The 18,156-nt window shown below is 39.0% G+C and overlaps 1 protein-coding gene across 1 annotated transcript; it reads left to right on the top strand.

The window, feature by feature from the left end:
* Nucleotides 1–306: 306 nt before the first annotated feature.
* On the top strand, nucleotides 307–3,859 carry LOC115746990 (patatin-like protein 1). The gene is made up of 7 exons (XM_030682997.2): nucleotides 307–513; nucleotides 739–920; nucleotides 1,076–1,262; nucleotides 1,725–1,886; nucleotides 2,959–3,264; nucleotides 3,367–3,542; nucleotides 3,656–3,859. The coding sequence occupies exons 1-7, from the start codon at nucleotides 376–378 to the stop codon at nucleotides 3,726–3,728; spliced, it is 1,224 nt and encodes a 407-aa protein (XP_030538857.1). The 5' UTR covers nucleotides 307–375; the 3' UTR covers nucleotides 3,729–3,859.
* Nucleotides 3,860–18,156: the final 14,297 nt, after the last annotated feature.

The raw sequence follows: 18,156 nt of genomic DNA, 5'->3' as shown, positions 1-18,156 counted from the left end.
TATACATGAAGGCTTTCTCAACACCTTCCTCCTCCCCCCATCTCCCTTTGCCTCCCAACCACTCCCAAATTGTTTACAAGTAATTGAGTTTGCCTTCAGGGAAGGACCCCTTATGCCTATATCAAGACCTTGTCAGTTTAAACAAGCTATTCAGTCTCAATCTCTTAACCAAACAAGAGCTGAACAAAAGCCACACGGCCAAATGTATTTAAGTTTATCTTCGGCTTTCCGAAATTGAACCACTACTTATGCATATGTTTAGTCTAACAAGTAATTCATGGCTTCCCTCTATATATATCCATGAGCTTCACAACCATGGAGATATCCTCTCTCTCTCTCTCTCTCTCTAAGTTTTTGCATTAACCGTAAAAAGAAATGGAGAGAAAAGCTTCGTTGTTCAAAATCCAGCCTCCGACATATGGAAACCTCATCACAATCCTTAGCATTGATGGCGGAGGAGTCCGAGGAATCATTCCAGGGGTCATGCTCGATTACCTCGAAGCCCAACTTCAGGTATTAACATGAACAAACCACGTGAACAGAGTGGACGCAATAGTTGCATAATTGTGCTACGATGATCAAGAAACAGAACTTAAAAAAGAAAAAACATGATTAGGGTTTGAGCTGAAGCAGCTTTTGAGAAGCCTTTCTTTTATTCTAAAGGTGGGGCATCGCCGGTGTCCACACCATCTCTTGAGTAGACCTTAATCCAGAAGTTATTGAGCTTTTTGGGTACAGGAGCTGGATGGTGAAGATGCGAGGCTTGCGCACTATTTCGATGTAATAGCAGGAACAAGCACGGGAGGTCTCATCACGGCCATGTTGACTGCACCAGATGCTCACAACTGTCCTCTCTTCGCTGCGAAAGACATAGTCCCATTTTACTTGGAGAATTGTCCTAAAATCTTCCCTCAAGGATGGTAATCGATTGTCCACATACCTCTCATGTTGCTAAATTTGAGTTGTCTAACTGTTTCTTATCATTTTTAAGCTCACTGATAAATTTAAAAACAACTGATTTGAGTCTTTTCATTTCTTTTCTGCTTGCTCCCGCTACTTCTTCGATACAAAAAAGTGGGAGTCTGGGATCGATCTTGAACACGCTGAAATCTATGATGGGACCCAAGTACAATGGAGTGTATCTCCACGAATTAATAAGGAAGTTACTTGGAACCACGAGGTTGCACGATAGCCTTACCGGCTTGGTTATCCCAACCTTCGACATCAAAAAGCTTGAACCAGTTTTATTTTCATCATATGAGGTGAGTTCCTGTATGTTTTGTTAGAGAGATAACTTCCGCTGATTCGGGATGGAGGAAAATATATAACCCAACTCCTCTTCATTCTATAAGGTAATTTCATGATTTCTTGTTTATCGGGACTACACATTAGCGCTATTGTGTATGTGACAATTGTGCGAGACGTGATCTAATTACAACTCATCAATCCCCTTTTCATATTGAAACTATCCTCGTGTGAGTGCACGCACGTCATGAAGTATTCATATAATTATAGCCTTGTCTAGAGGTTCTGGAGGGGGAAAGGTTGTGATGACATCGTACTTTTCTTGCAACTTCTGGTTTCCAATTCAAAAAGGGATTAGTGATGATGCAAGTTCGACAAAGACAACTATAATTGATTATCTAGTTCTAACAGAGGGAAACTATATAGACAGACATCAATCATATGAGATGTTTTCTTTAATGGATTTGTATCTGGTGTAGGTGTCAACACATTCATTCTTGGACGCTCAAGTATCTGACATATGCATTGGCACATCCGCTGCTCCGACATACCTCCCCGCCCATTATTTCAAGAAAGAAGATAAAGATGGACGAGTCCATGAATTTAATCTGATTGATGGTGGTATGGTTGCCAACAATCCGGTATGTATGTCTTAACACATGATCATAACTTCCTACATACATGGATCATAATTAACATACCCTATTTGATATCGAGGACTGTTGAGATAAAATAATGCGGCTGGAAATAGGATCACTGAGTTCTAATGCGGGGTGCCTTTACTCAATTATTAAGTAAGGAAACCTTGGCCCAGGGACATTCCCGGTAACCTTGTAGCGATTCTGATGATGTTGCTACAGATGACAACAGATCATATGCAATCTCGATTACTTGGCTGCGATGGCCCTTTGTTGTTCTGCCTCAAAGTACAACCCTAATTGTCCATTCTGGTCCAACCATGTGATGGTTTGTTTAGGTGAAACCTAAGGATAATGCCTCAGCAACTGCTAATCAACAACTTCATAGATACATAGTCATTTTGAGATGACAGGCAAGCTAACGGCAAGCCACAACCAACATTGATGGTTTGCTTTGTTTTCTTTTCTTTTGTCTGTTTTCCTTTTTTCCCATTGCTGCCAAAGAAATCTCGTATAAGCTAAAGTAGTCAAGTGCGCACTTGATTTGAAAACCAAAGATTTTTTATTCGAATCACGTCGTCTCTTTCTTGCCAGTAACATTAGGGGGGTCATTACCACCATCTACGTGGATGAAGCATTACATGATGCATGTCAAAAGGGGAAGGGAAAGGAGGAGAGAGAGAGGGGGGGGAGGGTGGTTGGGGAAGGCTGGTTCGGGAAGACCATCTAATTCTCCAGAAAGGATCAATTTAAACCTTTAACATTTGTGGGTCGAGCTCAAAAGAAAAAGAAAAGAAGATAGACCTGTATTCGAATCAGAAGGTTCGATCAGATACCACGGATTAATACAACAGAAAGGTTTTTTTTGGCATTATTAGGTTTGGTACTCGAGAATTGTATCGCGAGAGCATCCAACAAAGAACCGCTTTTGGCAGACAAGGATCATAATCAGTTATCGTAGAAAAGCATCAGGACGACAATTTCAATCAACTAAGAGCAGAAAGCCTCAATTGCTGGAGGACCAAATTAAACATGCTCATACTAAACACCAGTGCAAACATTTTGCTCTTTTCAGACATTGGTCGCCATCAGCGAAGTGACCAAGCAGCTCTTGAAGGAACACCCAGATTTCTTGGACATCAAACCGCCCATGGACTACACTCGACTGTTGGTGATTTCACTGGGGACAGGCTCGGACACGTCTGAGCTCAAGTACGACGCAAAGAAGGCTTCGAAGTGGGGGTTGCTCTCCTGGTTGTACGAGAACAACTCGAGCCCTTTGATAGATGTCTACACAAAAGCTAGTGCCGACATTGTCGATTACCACAACTGCGTGGTCTTCAGGGCCTACAAGTCTGAGGACAATTACCTCCGCATCAATGTAAGATCTTCGCTAACTTCGCCATCTTCGTGCATTGTTACTGCTGTGATTCCATTTATGTACACTTTGCTGCCAACTCAATCTACTAGAATTGTGTGATAGGATGACACCCTCAAGGGAACTCTATCTTCTGTGGACACATCCACGAAGGAGAACTTGGAAGGTCTGGTGAAAGTTGGTGAGCACTTGCTGAAGAAGCCGGTCTCGCGAGTTAATGTCGAGACCGGCCGCTACGAACCCATCGAAAATGCTGGCACCAACAAGGAAGCACTTAAAAGGTAAAACACATGGGTGGAGCCATAACATCCTTGGGAAAGTTATAGCGGTTGGCGATTTATTTTCGTTGATTATTATTGAGAGGGCTAATTAATTTTGATCTAAATTGTTTCAGGTTCGCGAAACTACTGTCCGACGAGAAGAAACTCCGTGAGTCCAGATGTCCGGATTACGTGCATGGGGAATAGTTTGCTCAATCATACTCTTGCCACATTTACTCGTGACTTGACGATGTACATCATGCCTTGTTGAATTGGAATAAGTATAGCCCTAAGTATTTGCAAATAAAGGGGCTAAAATCTACATTGTTTTTGTTTGAATAACTAGGGTTCAAACTCCTATTGATGTACCTAATCAGGGATTAATTAAGGATCACGCTTTTTTCATTCCCCTATGACTTTGACACTCTTTTTTTGTGTATTTTGACAATCATATCCTTTAGGTGACCGGGCTCACCACTTCTGGTGCAAATTTATATGGTTCCTTTTATTTTATTATTCAGTTACTTCTTTTATTTTGTTTCTTCTTTTTTCCCTTGCGGATCCCACTTTCCTTCTTCTTCTTTCTTTTCATGCCTCCCACTCATCTCTATGTTCTCTCTTGCAAACCATTCTCTCTCTATGCCTCCTACTCCTCCTCCTTTCAGAAATCCCGTCGTCCTCAATTTCTTTCTTTCCACGCCTCTTAGTCGTTCCTATGTTTTCACTGCAGGTCATGTTTTCAAATGGATTTATTGCGCCACTCTCTGGATAATAGGGTTGTTTTTCCACTATAGAAAGTTGAAAAAATGATATATTGGAATCTGCTTATAAGACGGCCACATGTAAGAGACGATCAAAATTAATTTATAGGTTTTTATTGTGCTTTTATTCCAATTAATTTCTGTTGTTTTTTTCGTCTCTAGGATTCTATTTTTTTTATTCAATTCGTAACCTTTAAATTCAAAATTCTTCTGGGTCCTCTAGCTTTCTCTCTCCTTTGCCTTTTCTTGGTCCTTCTACTTTTGATTTCTGTGCATGGCAAGTGCTCACAAAACTTCTTTTCAAAGCAAGAGCACCGTTAATCCTAAGTTAACAACGCTAATCTCATCTTAGTTTGAGTTTGCAAACAATTTTTTCTTTTTCATGTGTGTTTCTTTGAGAATTTTTGGGGAATTATGGTTTGAAAAGGAGTTCGTGTACACTGTAATCAAAAGTTGATCAAAGGAGCTCTAGTTCTATCGGGTGTTTCTCTAGTTGTGCTCATTGTGGCATCATCAGCATGAATATGCACACAACGATGAAGAAGTAATCCATATATAACCCCTAAACGATCTCGGTGAATCTCTGTCGGTGAACACTAAATGAACAAATGTGTTCGATTTTTTTATCTAAACATGCAATTGTTGAGATGATTTCTATTATATGATATTTCAACTTGAACTTTCCACTGTGTAAAGGACAAAAACCTTATTATCTGTAGAGTGACCCATTAAGAGATTTTTTCATTGAAAACATGACTTGTAAGGAAAATAGAGAATCGAGTGGGAGGCGTGGAAAGAAAGAAATGGAGAGGACGATGGGAATCGAAAAAAGAAGAAGCAAGATGCGTAGAGTGAGGATGGCCTGCAAGAGAGAAAATAGATAAATGAGTGGGAGGCATGAAAAGAAAGAAGAAGAAGGAAAGTGGGACCCGCAAAAAAAACAAAATAGAACGGTTGACCGAATAATGAAAGAAAAGAAACAATATAAGTTTGTATTAAAAGTGGCAAGCCACACAAAAGATAGAATGGTCAAAACACACACAAAAATGAGTGTCAAAGCCAAAAGAGGGAGTAGAGAAAAGGCGAGCCTTAATTAGCCCTCCAATCAAAAGGATAACTTCAAGTTTCCTTCAACCAAGATTGCAGGGAAATAGGACCCTTTTCAAGATTGCATATCTCTCTCTCTCTCTCTAATATGGCAAGTTATGAACCTCTATCCCTTAAATTGTTCACTTGTAATCTTCGGGCGATCATCCGTCTTTTTTTTTTTCTTTTTTCACAAAGGGCTCTATTTTTTTCGCAGAAAATGTGTGATTTAAAAAGTGTTTTCCAAAAGATATTGCTTGTATCGCTACAAAAATAAATAATCGATAAATTGTTGAACTTAACACAAATATTTAGGCACAAATTATCGTGGGGAATGAAATTATTGTTCATTGACAAAGTATTTTAACCATACTTACGATCATTTTAGGAAAATATTTTTCAAATCACTTGTTTTCTGCGAAACAAATGGAGCCTGCGTAATTACTATAACGGAAGTGATCACCAGTACACTGAATGGGAAAATTGTTCAGAAACCCTCTGGTCGCTTACATGACAAATTCAAGCCAACTCACGTTCAAAAGGCATTACGTGGAAGTTATACTGACTTTTAAAAAAAAATCACAGAAACATCGATTGGCTTATAATGCAACTAGATTTTCTAACTATTGAATATGGTAATTTATTCACGATAATTATACGTTACGTGAAAGTCTCATGCCAATTGAAGCCAAATGCTAACGTAAATTTTAAAGATAACACCAAGAACCGTGTCTATCCTAACAAATTGTCTGGTTCAACTTCTAACAAAAGTCAAAACAAGTGATTTTGGTGTTCTCTAAAGAAATAATTTCAATTTTTAAAATAGACAAAAGAATAATTCCATAAGACGTCGGATGCCTCAACTATTAATACAAAGTTTGAAAGATATAGGAAGCACTCAATATTAATTGTGTGTGTATATATAGTGATGGGAGCCTAAGTAGAAGTTCGATACCTTCGAACAAGAAGATCGCCAAGAGGAATCCCAAACCCAAACCCGTAAATATATCTAGTTGAGCACACCTTCACTCAAAAATTTAACCCAATGAGTTATGTGCCAAATAACATGTATTAACTGTTTTATACCATATCAATTATCCGATATGGGATTTCTCTAAAATACGTGTATCTTAACATATAGTTTCAGCAAATTCATTCTTACTTGCTATGACAAAGCAACTTTAATCGTGACCGCAACGAAAATTGCTATTAGAAGCAAAAGTCGTTCTCAATATCTACTTAAAATAGAAAAGAATTTCCGCAACCCATCTGCACATATTAAAATAATGAAGTCCACGCACCCATCAATTCTTGAGCTTTTCTTCTCAGTCTGAACTTCTGGGAATTTAGTGGCATCATCTCATCAATGACTCTAAAATTACTAATATTTGGCGAAGCCCAAAAGCTAACTTGGGATAAAATATCTTTAGACACATGATCAAGCCATTAACGCTGATTGGCAGAGTGCGAATATGTTTGGTGAGTCACGAGGAATGGACTGGAAAACTATTAGCTCAAAGGCCGACTTTGTGACTAAAATGACAGCTTCAGAAGCCAATCTATAAAACTTGATTGGTGCCATGTATCATCCCATGGAATGTTGCGAGAATAGATTGAAAGCGACTTTCAGAGTAAGGAAATAACAAAAAAGGTAAAATAAAAAATAAAACAAAATTGATCTATGGTGAGTCAAAGTTGACGAAGAAGGCCACGTTGAATGTATGTGGTTGTGACGAAAACGCCTTTGATCGTCGGTCAATCACTCCTGACATAACAACTACTTTTCCCCCAAGGAAAAATATACATAGGCAATACTCGCTGAAGTCTCGGTCAGGCAGAGTGAAAAGGACATCCTTCCTAGTCGACGACTCCTTTTTCCTTCTTTGATATGTAAAGATCTCACTGTCATTCATGGAAATAAAAAGGACTACAGCTAAAACATGAAAAACTTACCTGTTACTGACCATGCTCGTTGACAAGAAAAATTACCTGAAAAGTTCTAAACCTATTACAGTTATGCCAATTCAATCTTAAATTTTTTTTTCTTATTAATTCAGTTTTAAATTTTTTGCATTTGTACCAATTCAATCTTTACAATCAACTTTGACCTACCAACATGGATAGTTTTTAATAATATCTATTTTTTTTTTAAAATTCTTTCTCCTTCTTCCTCTAACCGGTTGCCAATCCCAATGATCGGTCACTAGTGAGGCTTGGTCTCGCCGTCGCTAGGTGAGGTTGAGCTCACCCAGCAACGGTAAGGTTTCGAGCCTCGCCAGATCTTGGTGAGACCGACTTCGTTGGCGATGCTTGGCCTCGCATGGGTGAAGAGGTGAGGCCTCTGGGTTATGGGGTTGCAAGGGGGCTGCTGGAGGGTCAAGGGTCGATAAAAAAAGGCGGCATTTGTGACTTGGGTTTTTGCGAGAGAGATTGCAGAGAAAAAGCAAGGCTGAGATGGAGCTCCTTGGAGTCCAATTGTCCATCAGCAAGGGATGGTGGAAGTCGTGGAAGCATCTGACCCTGCACCAGACAAAAATGGTGATGCCGGCGAAGAATGGACGAAGAAGAAGAAGAAGAAGAAGCAGCAGCAGCATTACAGTGCTCGACCAGCCCAGAGGAAGGAGGAAGAAAGGAAAAAAGGGAAAAAAATGCAGAAAAAGTCTGAAAAAATAATAAAATATTATTAAAAATTATTCACGTCAGCGTTAGCCGCCGTCCATGTCAGCGTCGGCAGCCCAAAGTTGACCGGAAGGACGAAATTGGTACGAGAAAAAAGTTTATAACTGAATTAGCACAATTGTAATATGTTTATGACTTTTTTTTTCTTTTATGAATGTTGGTGCGTGGGATTTACGATGTGCGCCCATGCGGGCAATCACCCACCCACTAGCAGTTATCTGCTACTTCAAACGTGAAGGGTCTCGTTCCTTCACAGACGTAAAAAGGGGAACGACTCTTCCCTCTTCTTATTCATTATGTCGCTCTTTCAAGAAATACACAGAACATCTCTTCCTACTCACTGTTGATTGACAATCACATTAAGGAACTTCCAAGATCACAAATGGGGCTCTTAACTTGTAACAATAAAGTATGTCCTCGTGATATATCCTTCACGATCAGTGATTCAAGTGTTATATTGGGCATGTTTCCGCAATTAGATCTTAGATCCGAATAGGATTTTGTACCCTTCAATGGACACATCAAAATTCGAGGTGCTGACTAGATCGTAAACTTGCTCGATAATCTGTACTTACTTATCCTACCTTCCGGACAATCTAGTTTGTCTAAATGTAAGTTATCATCTCTACACGTATGACCAAGCTCCACCACATAATATCTATATGTAAAAAACTACGTGCCATTCTCCAACGCCAACATCGACTTTGTCTTCAATGAGAAAAAGAATTAGGGTGGGAAAATAAATTCCCATTTTGCATCACCCACAATCAATTGCCAAGAGTCCAATGTGGACTTTCCTAATATGGCCTAAAATCCCATGCAACTCAATTTGGGTCGTATTCCAAAGCAATTGGGATTAACTTCGAGCCGAAAGCAACAAACTGCACCTTAGCGAGAAGTCCAGCTTCATACTCATAGGCTGTCGCCTCTCCAAAGCCCAATTAGGCTCCTCACCTACCGTAGATGCTGACCAAGTCCGAGCAACACTAGAACTCGGTCAATGGGATAGTCTTCAGTGACATGTTCGACACATTATTTGTCGCAAATACTTTCTCAAATGGATGTGGTTTCCTACGACACAATATCATGTAGAAAATTTTACTTGTCATTATTGTGTTTCGCCACTCGTGGTCAAATGGATCGTACTCCGATTGTTGCAGTACACAACAAACTTCTCCCTCTGCAATCCCTGAAAAATGAGCAAAAGTTTGAGCCAAGTAGCTCCTTTGATTGTCTTTGTTGATGCTAGAAACTATACTTCAGTTGTCAACAAAGTAACTATCCACTATGGGCATTCCAACTCATCGGAAGACTTTATACATTACCTGTCAAGGGCCCCTATCCATGCAAATCCATCAAAATATGTATCCACATAACTTGTTATGCCACTTGGAGCTCGTCTTTTCCCACATGTCTAAAAGATGTCTGTTGCCCCTCTATGTATCCTCATAGTCCATTTTGCCGCTTCCTAATGTTTCTTTACAGATACACCTGCTTAAAACTCTTATGTTGTGTTTGGTTGTTCGAATTTTTTTGTCGGATATATGGCAACGATGGGATTTGAAAAACGGAGATCTCAGTTGGCTCTCTTGAAGATGATAGATTGAAGGAAGAAAAAGGAAAATTAAAATTAAAAATAACTTGTAAGAAAAACAAAATGGAAACATAGGCTTCATTTTCTTTAGGAAGTTTGCGCCTAACTCTAGATATAATCAGTGTTTTTCGGCTTTAAATTAGTTAGATAGATTTGGACGTAATTCTAGTTATAATGATTTTTTGGTCGATGATTGTAGTTATAATTTTTTTTTTTTTGGTCGAATTCTAGTTTTAAATTAGTTTGATAGATTTGCACATCCGAAGCTAGAGTGGTTGCTAAGTTAGAACATCCATATTCACATCCAAGCCCCATAAAGTCAGGAGCCCGATTCCGGATCCGAAGCAGCAGTAGCCACCTCCGAAGTATGACATTCCTATGGAAACCTCCTCTGCTTATGATGAAGCTCCACTTTTCTGTCTTTATTTACGTCTTTATTCACTAGTCATCTCGTATCTTAGCTAAACGGTAACCGGCTTCGTGAGACCATTTCGGTCCACGTTGGAGACTTTCTCAGTCCCTCTAGCTAGGCTCTTTGGGCCAATAGTTTCTCGATCAACTAGATGACTGACGCATTTGAACAAAGACAGAATGAATCGTATCCTTATATACACAATTTTTACCGATGCCCGTGTGGTGCAGACTCTATTTGAATGGATATTCGTGATAATTGGATCGGTCCGTTTTGGGCTTAAATTGGTTTGAAAGATCCGGGCTTTATTGTGGTGAAGATCGGACTGGTGTTAAATGAATAAGTCCATTTAGCTTATTAGATCTTCAATTGTGTCCACAGCCCCAAGCCGCAAAGTCCAGGAAGAATGTTTAGACACGAAGACCATGATTAAGTTTGTGACAACCCCGACCGGACCCTCGTACTCGTGATAGGAGGCGAAGGCTCCTTTAGGGCTCTCGGTCTCTTGAATCCCTCCAAAAGCACTACGGCTTTTGGAGGGACCGTATGAGGATCTTAAAGTCGTTTATAAACCGAGACCGTATGAGGATCTTAAAGTCGCGACGCTACGGGGGAGGACATGTGGTGTCCCGTGTACACCGTTCTCAAAACTGAACCTTAATTGTTTTTACTCTTATGAATGATTCGTATGCGGAAGCGATTTCATTTTACGCTTTCTATTAGTTAAAAATCTAGGGGAAACACTTATGAGTAATAATATGCTTCATTTGTCCATATCATTTACATCAAACTATATCGATCTACAACATATATATGCATCATAACATGGCTCCATCAAGGTTCTCCGCTTTGAGATGGTAAAATGTCCCAAAATGTGCCTTCGGCTTCCAAAAACTCCTCCATGTAGATCGATCGCCTAGGGTACACGCCATCCATCTTCATGCTATACTTTTTCTCAATCAAAAGAGCTTCATCTTCGCTTTTCTTTTTAATCTACATGTGGTAACCCTCGTCCACCCATACGGTAGTCACGTAGCGTCTAAGAGTTACTTCTTATTTAACAGCCATGATATCAATACAATAAACTTCTATGAACATAATAATACCAAAACGAGTAGAGAGATTTACCATTACCTACAAATCTAAAAAGGTAAGAAGTGAGATATAACTATCTCAATAAGCGAATATCTAAACCAAATATAGGAGGCAAGCTATAGGTACAATTCATAATGCAAGCAATCATATCATATACGAATCGTTTTCGATTCCTTTTCATACATGCATAACATCTCCACTATTCATATCATTTTACCCACTTTTTAAGGCACTCTCACCCTTGCGGATAAGGTGTGTACACATATGTTATCATATCATGTCATGTGGATCTGCCCTTTTCATATATGCGCGAGGCCCTCTTATCCTTGCGAATGAGGCATATAACATATCATATCGTATAATCTCACCATCAAAGGTAGCAAGACCAAAGAGAGCATGCATCACAATGGTCCACGGTTCAATTGGCGGCCCCCATATGACACGCATCATCGTGTGGCACTTAGTCCTTAACCAATATATCATACACTTTTCAAGCAAGCATTAGAATAACTAAAGCTTTATGGCCTAGATAAGGGTTAGATATCACTTACCTCTAGTAGATAACTGTAAAATAAAAAGATTGCCCGACTATATCATGTGTGGCATGGCGTCTTCGGAGGCGATTCTGTGACAGCGGCTTGTGGTGGTGCTTGGTGGCCAAACAATGAGGGAGTGAGAAAGAGAGTGTTCGGCTAAAGAGAGAGAGTGGAGAGAGGTGATAGCCTAAACTTTAAGGGCATTGGTGCTATTTATAGCCTTTTTTTACTTGCTCTGCAAGTCGGATTTGTCCTTATATACGTTCCATATGGCATCACCTCATTCGAGTCTTCCCTTAACTTATTCTCTAAGCCAAAATTCGACATTTTCATTTTATTTGCTTGACTTGTTCCCTAAGTCAGATATGTCTTTTAATGCCAGCTTGTTCTCCAAGTTTTACTATGTGTCATCTTTTTATTATATCACTTAAGACAATTTAGACTTTAGAAACTTCTCCCTAACTCACGCCAATTATAGAGTATTTTTCATTATTTTTATATTTATTTTTGTTATTTATATCTATTAATTATAGTAATATTAATTTCTTTTATATTTTCTAAACAATTTATTGGCATAGAATATTCTAGATATACCATTTGATTTTGCCACATGGCTAGTCTAAGGTATCTAAAGATCCTAGATTACTTTTTCTAATTCAATTTTGTCTTATATGCTTGGCTTGTTCCTCAAGCCAAAAATTATATTATATTTCTATTTTATTTGTCTTATATTTCTGACTTGTTTCCGAAGTCAGAATCGTCTTGTGCTCTTTCCACATGTCGTCCTCTTATTCCAACTTATTTTCTTAGCTTTTTGTCTCTATATGCTAACTTGCTCTCCTAGTCAATTGTATTTTTGTTTTATTTAATTCCCCCGAGAATATTCTAGATGCCATTTCTTGTTCTCGAAGTCAATATTTTGCATTTAATTTAATTAATAATAATTTAGACGCCACACGTCTTATTCTTAACTTGTCCATTTAGCTATCTTATAATCAAATAACATTTAGCTCGTAATGATGACATATTTTTATAATTGAATTTCTCATCTCTTTTTCTCTATAGGTTACACGCCTATTATACATCAAAAGACCATTTCTTTTATTTCATTTTACGTTTAAAATAGAGATTTAATACATAAATCTCGGTACTCCTTGATGTCGCCCAATCGAGTGTGTCCTAGGTTCCCATTTCTATTCTATAGATGCCAAGCATAACTAATGCTAATAGCAATTTAGGCATTCTATTTAAATTGGTAAGGTCGTCTAACATTCGACCTATTATTCATTACTCTAAGATTTCAGAGGTGCAGCTTACCAAGCTTTCAAGATATCTATACAATTCTATGCTTTAGGTGCCTAACAAGCTAAAGGTCGGACTATCTATTTTGCCGAATGAAATTGACTCACGTGTAATCACGTTCAAAGGCGCCACCCAACCCACGGTTTAATTCTTTCCAGCACTTGTTTGATTGCCTATCGAGTCGAGAGCTACCTAAATTTTATCTCTGTTTAGGATTGGAATCACCTATTCCTAAACCGATAACATAATCGAACACTATCGAGCTTCCCTCTCATGATCAATTGAAATTGATGTAGGATTGGTTCGTCTCGATCCATAGTCCTCGAGCAGCACACCTCATAGTCCAGGATGGCCAATCCTTGACTAGTGTTTGGCTGGTACAAGGTTCCGATATAAATAGACCTTCGTCAAAACCTTGGCTAGTTTAGTTGTCGACCGTTGTCAACTTGCAAATCATCCCACGAATCAATCCCTAATCAACTTCAGGGTGATCCTATGGTCGTTGCACAGCTAGGTGAGGTCGATCATGATCGATCCATGTTTGATTTAAGGTCGCCACACAGACGACCCTCAATCCATAGCATAGTCGATTGGTTTATCGAGCCATGATCCATATCAAAGGCAATTCTTTATTTCGTGGTGGCTATCTCAATCCTTAGCAGCTATCTGTAATTAGTCCGAACCCAAACTGAATTGGCCCTAAGTTTTGAGGTGTTAGAACTCTCCCCCTTATAAAATTTCGTCCCCGAAATTTAAAACATACCCGGTGGTTGGAATAAGTGAGGGTATTGGCTTCTAATAGATTCTTTTCTTTCCCGTGTCGCTTCTTCTATCCCGTGATACTGCCATAGGACCTTGACAAGGGGAATCGTCTTATTTCGTAGGATTTGCTCCTTTTTGTCGTTGATCCGCATAGGGTTTTCAACATATACTGTTCTGTCATCAATCTCTATTGTCTCGTAATCAATAACATGTGACAGATTAGGTTCATATTTTCTTAACATTGTGATGTGAAATACATCATGGATGTTAGCAAGTGATGGCGATAAAGCCAACCTATATACCAATTCCCCGATCCTCCTTAGGATCTCGAAAGATCCAACGTACCTTGGGCTTAACTTTCCTTTCTTCCCGAAACAAGATACGTCTTTGATAGGCGATACTTTTAAAAACACGAAATCGCCAACTTGAAACTCTAATGGTTTCCTTGATCTATTGGTATAACTTTTCTATCTATTTTGTGCTGTATGAAGGCGATTTCTTATAGCCAGTTGGTTCTCTGTAGTCATCTGTACTATCTATGGACCTATGAGCTTTCTTTTTCCTATTTCATCCCAACAAACTGGAGTTCCGCAAGCGTTATCATATAATGTCTCAAATGGAGCCATCCCAATACTTTGCTGGTAACTATTGTTATAGTCAAATTCTTCCAAATGAAGATGCTCGTCCCAACTCCCTTTAAAATCAATAGCACAAGCTCATAACATATCATCTAATATTTGTATAGTTCTTTACGTCCGACCATCACTCTAAGGATGGTAAGCTATGCTAAATTGGAGTTTAGTTCCCAGAGCCGTTTGGAGACTCCTCCAAAATTTAGCGATAAATCTAGGGTCACGATTCGATGTGATCGTAACAGGAACTCCATGTAAACGAACGATCTATTTGACATATAGATTGGCCAACTTTTCCAAAGAGTAATTCTTTCGAACCGATAGGAAATGGGCGGACTTTGTGAGCCTATGGACTATCACCCATATAGATCATTTCCCTTTTGATTTCTTGGTAAACTCGAAACAAAATCCATGGTAATGTGTTCCCATTTCCGCTATGGTATTTCTAATGGATTCAATAAATCTCCAGGCTTACAATGTGAGCTTTTACTTGTTGGCAAGTCAAGTATTTAGCCACGTACCTTGTTATATCAGCTTTCATACCACTCCACCAATACTGTTTACGAAGATTCCGATACATTTTCGTACTTCCGGGTTGGATACTATAATGATTATGATGAGCTTCGGACAATATCTCGTCCTTGAGTTTCTCATCGTTAGGAACACATATTCTCGGGAAAGTACACTAAAAGGACATAACTTTTATACGGCGTTCACTTGAATGTCATAACTTTCAAAACGTTCACTTAAGTGCCATAACTTTTAAAAATCATTTACTTGAGTACTATGCTGACGTGAATGCTGGAAAACCTGACGTGGACGCCGGAAAAGCCGACGTGCCAGCCAAAAAGCTAACGTGGCACACCGGAAAGCTGATGTGGCTCACTAGAAAGATGACGTAGCACACTGGAAAGCTGATGTGCCTCGCCAGAAAAGTTCTTGTAGCACTCAAGTGAACGATTTTTGAAAGTTATGGTACCTAAGTGAACGTTTTAAAAGTTGTGGCACTCAAGTGAACGCTGTACATAAGTTATGACACTCACAGTGTACTTATCCCCATATTCTCTCTCAGAACATTAACGTACCATCGTCGATTATATGGAAGTCGGGTTCTTTCCCTTCCTCGACTTTGCTCCGAGTTTTTAATAACTCTGCATCCATCTTTTGTAACGCTTGGATTCTCTATCATATTTCCGATTCGATTCGCAAAGTAGCAAATAATCCACATAACTCTCCTACTTCGAATTTAAATTCAAAGTCTCGAGCTTCCACAAGCATATTCCACTCTTTAATCATTAATGTGGTAATCACGGACTTACAATTTAGAGCATCAATGACTTTATTCGCCTTTCCAAGACGATAAATAATGTTACAATCGTAGTCCTTGCGTAGTTCCATCCACCTTCGTCGCCACATATTCAATTCCTTTTGAGAAAATAGATATTTGAGACTCTAATGGTCCACATAAATTTCGAACTTCTCTCCGGAAGGGCAGTGCCTCCATGTCTTTAAGGCAAAAATAATTGCCACAATTTCCAGATCATGCACTGGATAATTAAGCTCATAAGGCTTAAGTTGTCTTGACACGTGGGTTATTACTTTGCTATGTTGTATTAGGCTAGTCCCTCATGCAATGCGTTACTGTAGACAACAAATTCGCCCAATTCGGGTGGTATCGCTAGAATAGGAGTGGTTGTCAACTTTTACTTGAGCTCCCGAAAACTTCGCTCACAATTTTCTGTCCATTCAAACTTAACGTTCTTGCTTATGAGTCTTGTTAAAAGAGCAGCAATATTTGAGAACTTTTCGATGAACCTCCTATAATACCCCGCCAGGCCAAGAAAACTACGGATTTCTATAACCGTTGTAGGTCTTAGCCGGTTTACCACCGCTTCTATCTTGGTCGGGTCTACTGAGATACCTTCACCTGAAACCGTATGACCAAAGAACACTACTCAGTCCAACTAGAATTCGCACTTACTAAATTTAGAGAAAAGTTTATTCTCTCAAAGAGTTTGTAATGTTCTTTTTAAATGTTGCACGTGCTCCTCTTTATTCCTTAAGTACACCAATATATCTTCTATAAAAACGATGAGGAATTGATCCAAAAGCAATTTAAACACCCGATTCATCAATTCTATAAAAGCTACGAGTGCATTTGTTAATCCAAATGGCATTACCGTGAACTCCTATAGCCCCTATTGAGTCCTAAAAGCCGTCTTTGGAATCTCCTCTTTCTTGATTCTTAGTTGGTGGTACCCCGACCTTAAATCTATCTTGGAGAACACCGTTGCACCTTAGAGTTGATCAAATAAATTGTCGATACTCGACAACGAGTACTTATTCTTAATAGTTGCTTGATTTAATTGCTGATAATCTATACATAGTTGTAAAGATCCATCCTTTTTCTTTACGAACAAGACTAGTGCTCCCCAAGGTGAGGTACTTGGCCTAATAAAACCTTTATCAAGCGGTTCTTGTAACTACGCCTTTAACTCCTTTAGTTCTTATTGAGCCATCCGATAGGGACCTTTGGAAATTGGCTCCGTACCAGGAGTTAACTCAATCGTGAATTCGATTTCACTTTCTAGAGGTTGTCCTGGTAAATCCTTCGAAAATACATTAGGGAATTCCTTAACCACGGGGATATCTTCTTACTTTGGTTCTTCTTGCGACTTATCTTCTACAGTCGCCAAATACCCTTGACAACCATCATCAAGAAGTTCAGTTGCTTCTATTACCGAAATTATAAGCGTTGAACACACTCCACCATTTCCAATAAATTCATATTCAGATGATCCCGGTGGATTAAGATATATTACCCTTTGATAACAATCCATATTGGCCCGCTATTGGCGAAGCCAATCCATTTCTATTATGACATCAAAATCATACATATCCAGGACTACTAAATTTATCCTTCCCTCATATCCTCCTATGTCGATTCTACATGCCTCACATGACAATGAGGATATCATTTCCTTTTTAAGAGGTGTCGACACACTTAAGGGTACCTCTAACGGTTTAACTTCTATTCCAAATAGATTCACAAAACGCCTAGCTATAAAAAAAATGAGTAACTCCGGTATCGAACAATGTATAAGCTAGGAAACCATTAATAAGAACTTTACCTGTGACAACGGTTTTAAAATTTTCTGCTTCCTCTTTGTGACCGCATAAACTCGTCCTGTGTTGGGCGGTCATTGCGCATTCCCTTATTGACCGATCTGCTAAGTTTGTTGTTTATTCTGCAGTTGAGGTTGTTATTGTGGACAATCCCTCATCCGATGGCCTTGTTGTCCACATCAAAACATGCCCCAATCATCATTCGGCAAGGAGCATTACCATGCCATTTTTCACAATGTTGACATACTTCCGTTTGATTACAACCTAGCACTCTCCTCTTTTTATTTGGGACAAATGGTCTTTTACCCTTAAAACCTTTTATCATGATTCATCATCCGGGGAGGAGTACACTCTTGAATTGACTTAGATGATGAATGCTTCATAGCGTATCGTTTTATCATCTAAGCCCTTACATATAGCTCTTTGTAATCCCGAAGATTTAACGGTACTAACTAATCTCGGATGCTAAGTTGCACCCCTTTTAGGGGCCATTTGGGTGCGTAACCAAACAACTCAGCAAATTTCGCAAAGAGGAGGGGGATTTACCATTACCTACAAATTTGAAAAGATAAGGAGTGAGATACAACTATCTCAAGAAGCGAATATCTAAATCAAATATAGGAAGCAAGCTAGAGGTACAACTCATAATG

The sequence above is a fragment of the Rhodamnia argentea genome, chromosome 11, assembly GCF_020921035.1.
Source record: "Rhodamnia argentea isolate NSW1041297 chromosome 11, ASM2092103v1, whole genome shotgun sequence".
NCBI classification, from domain to species: domain Eukaryota; kingdom Viridiplantae; phylum Streptophyta; class Magnoliopsida; order Myrtales; family Myrtaceae; genus Rhodamnia; species Rhodamnia argentea.
Note: the sequence above shows the minus strand (reverse complement) of the source record. Positions and strands in the feature narration are given on the sequence as shown.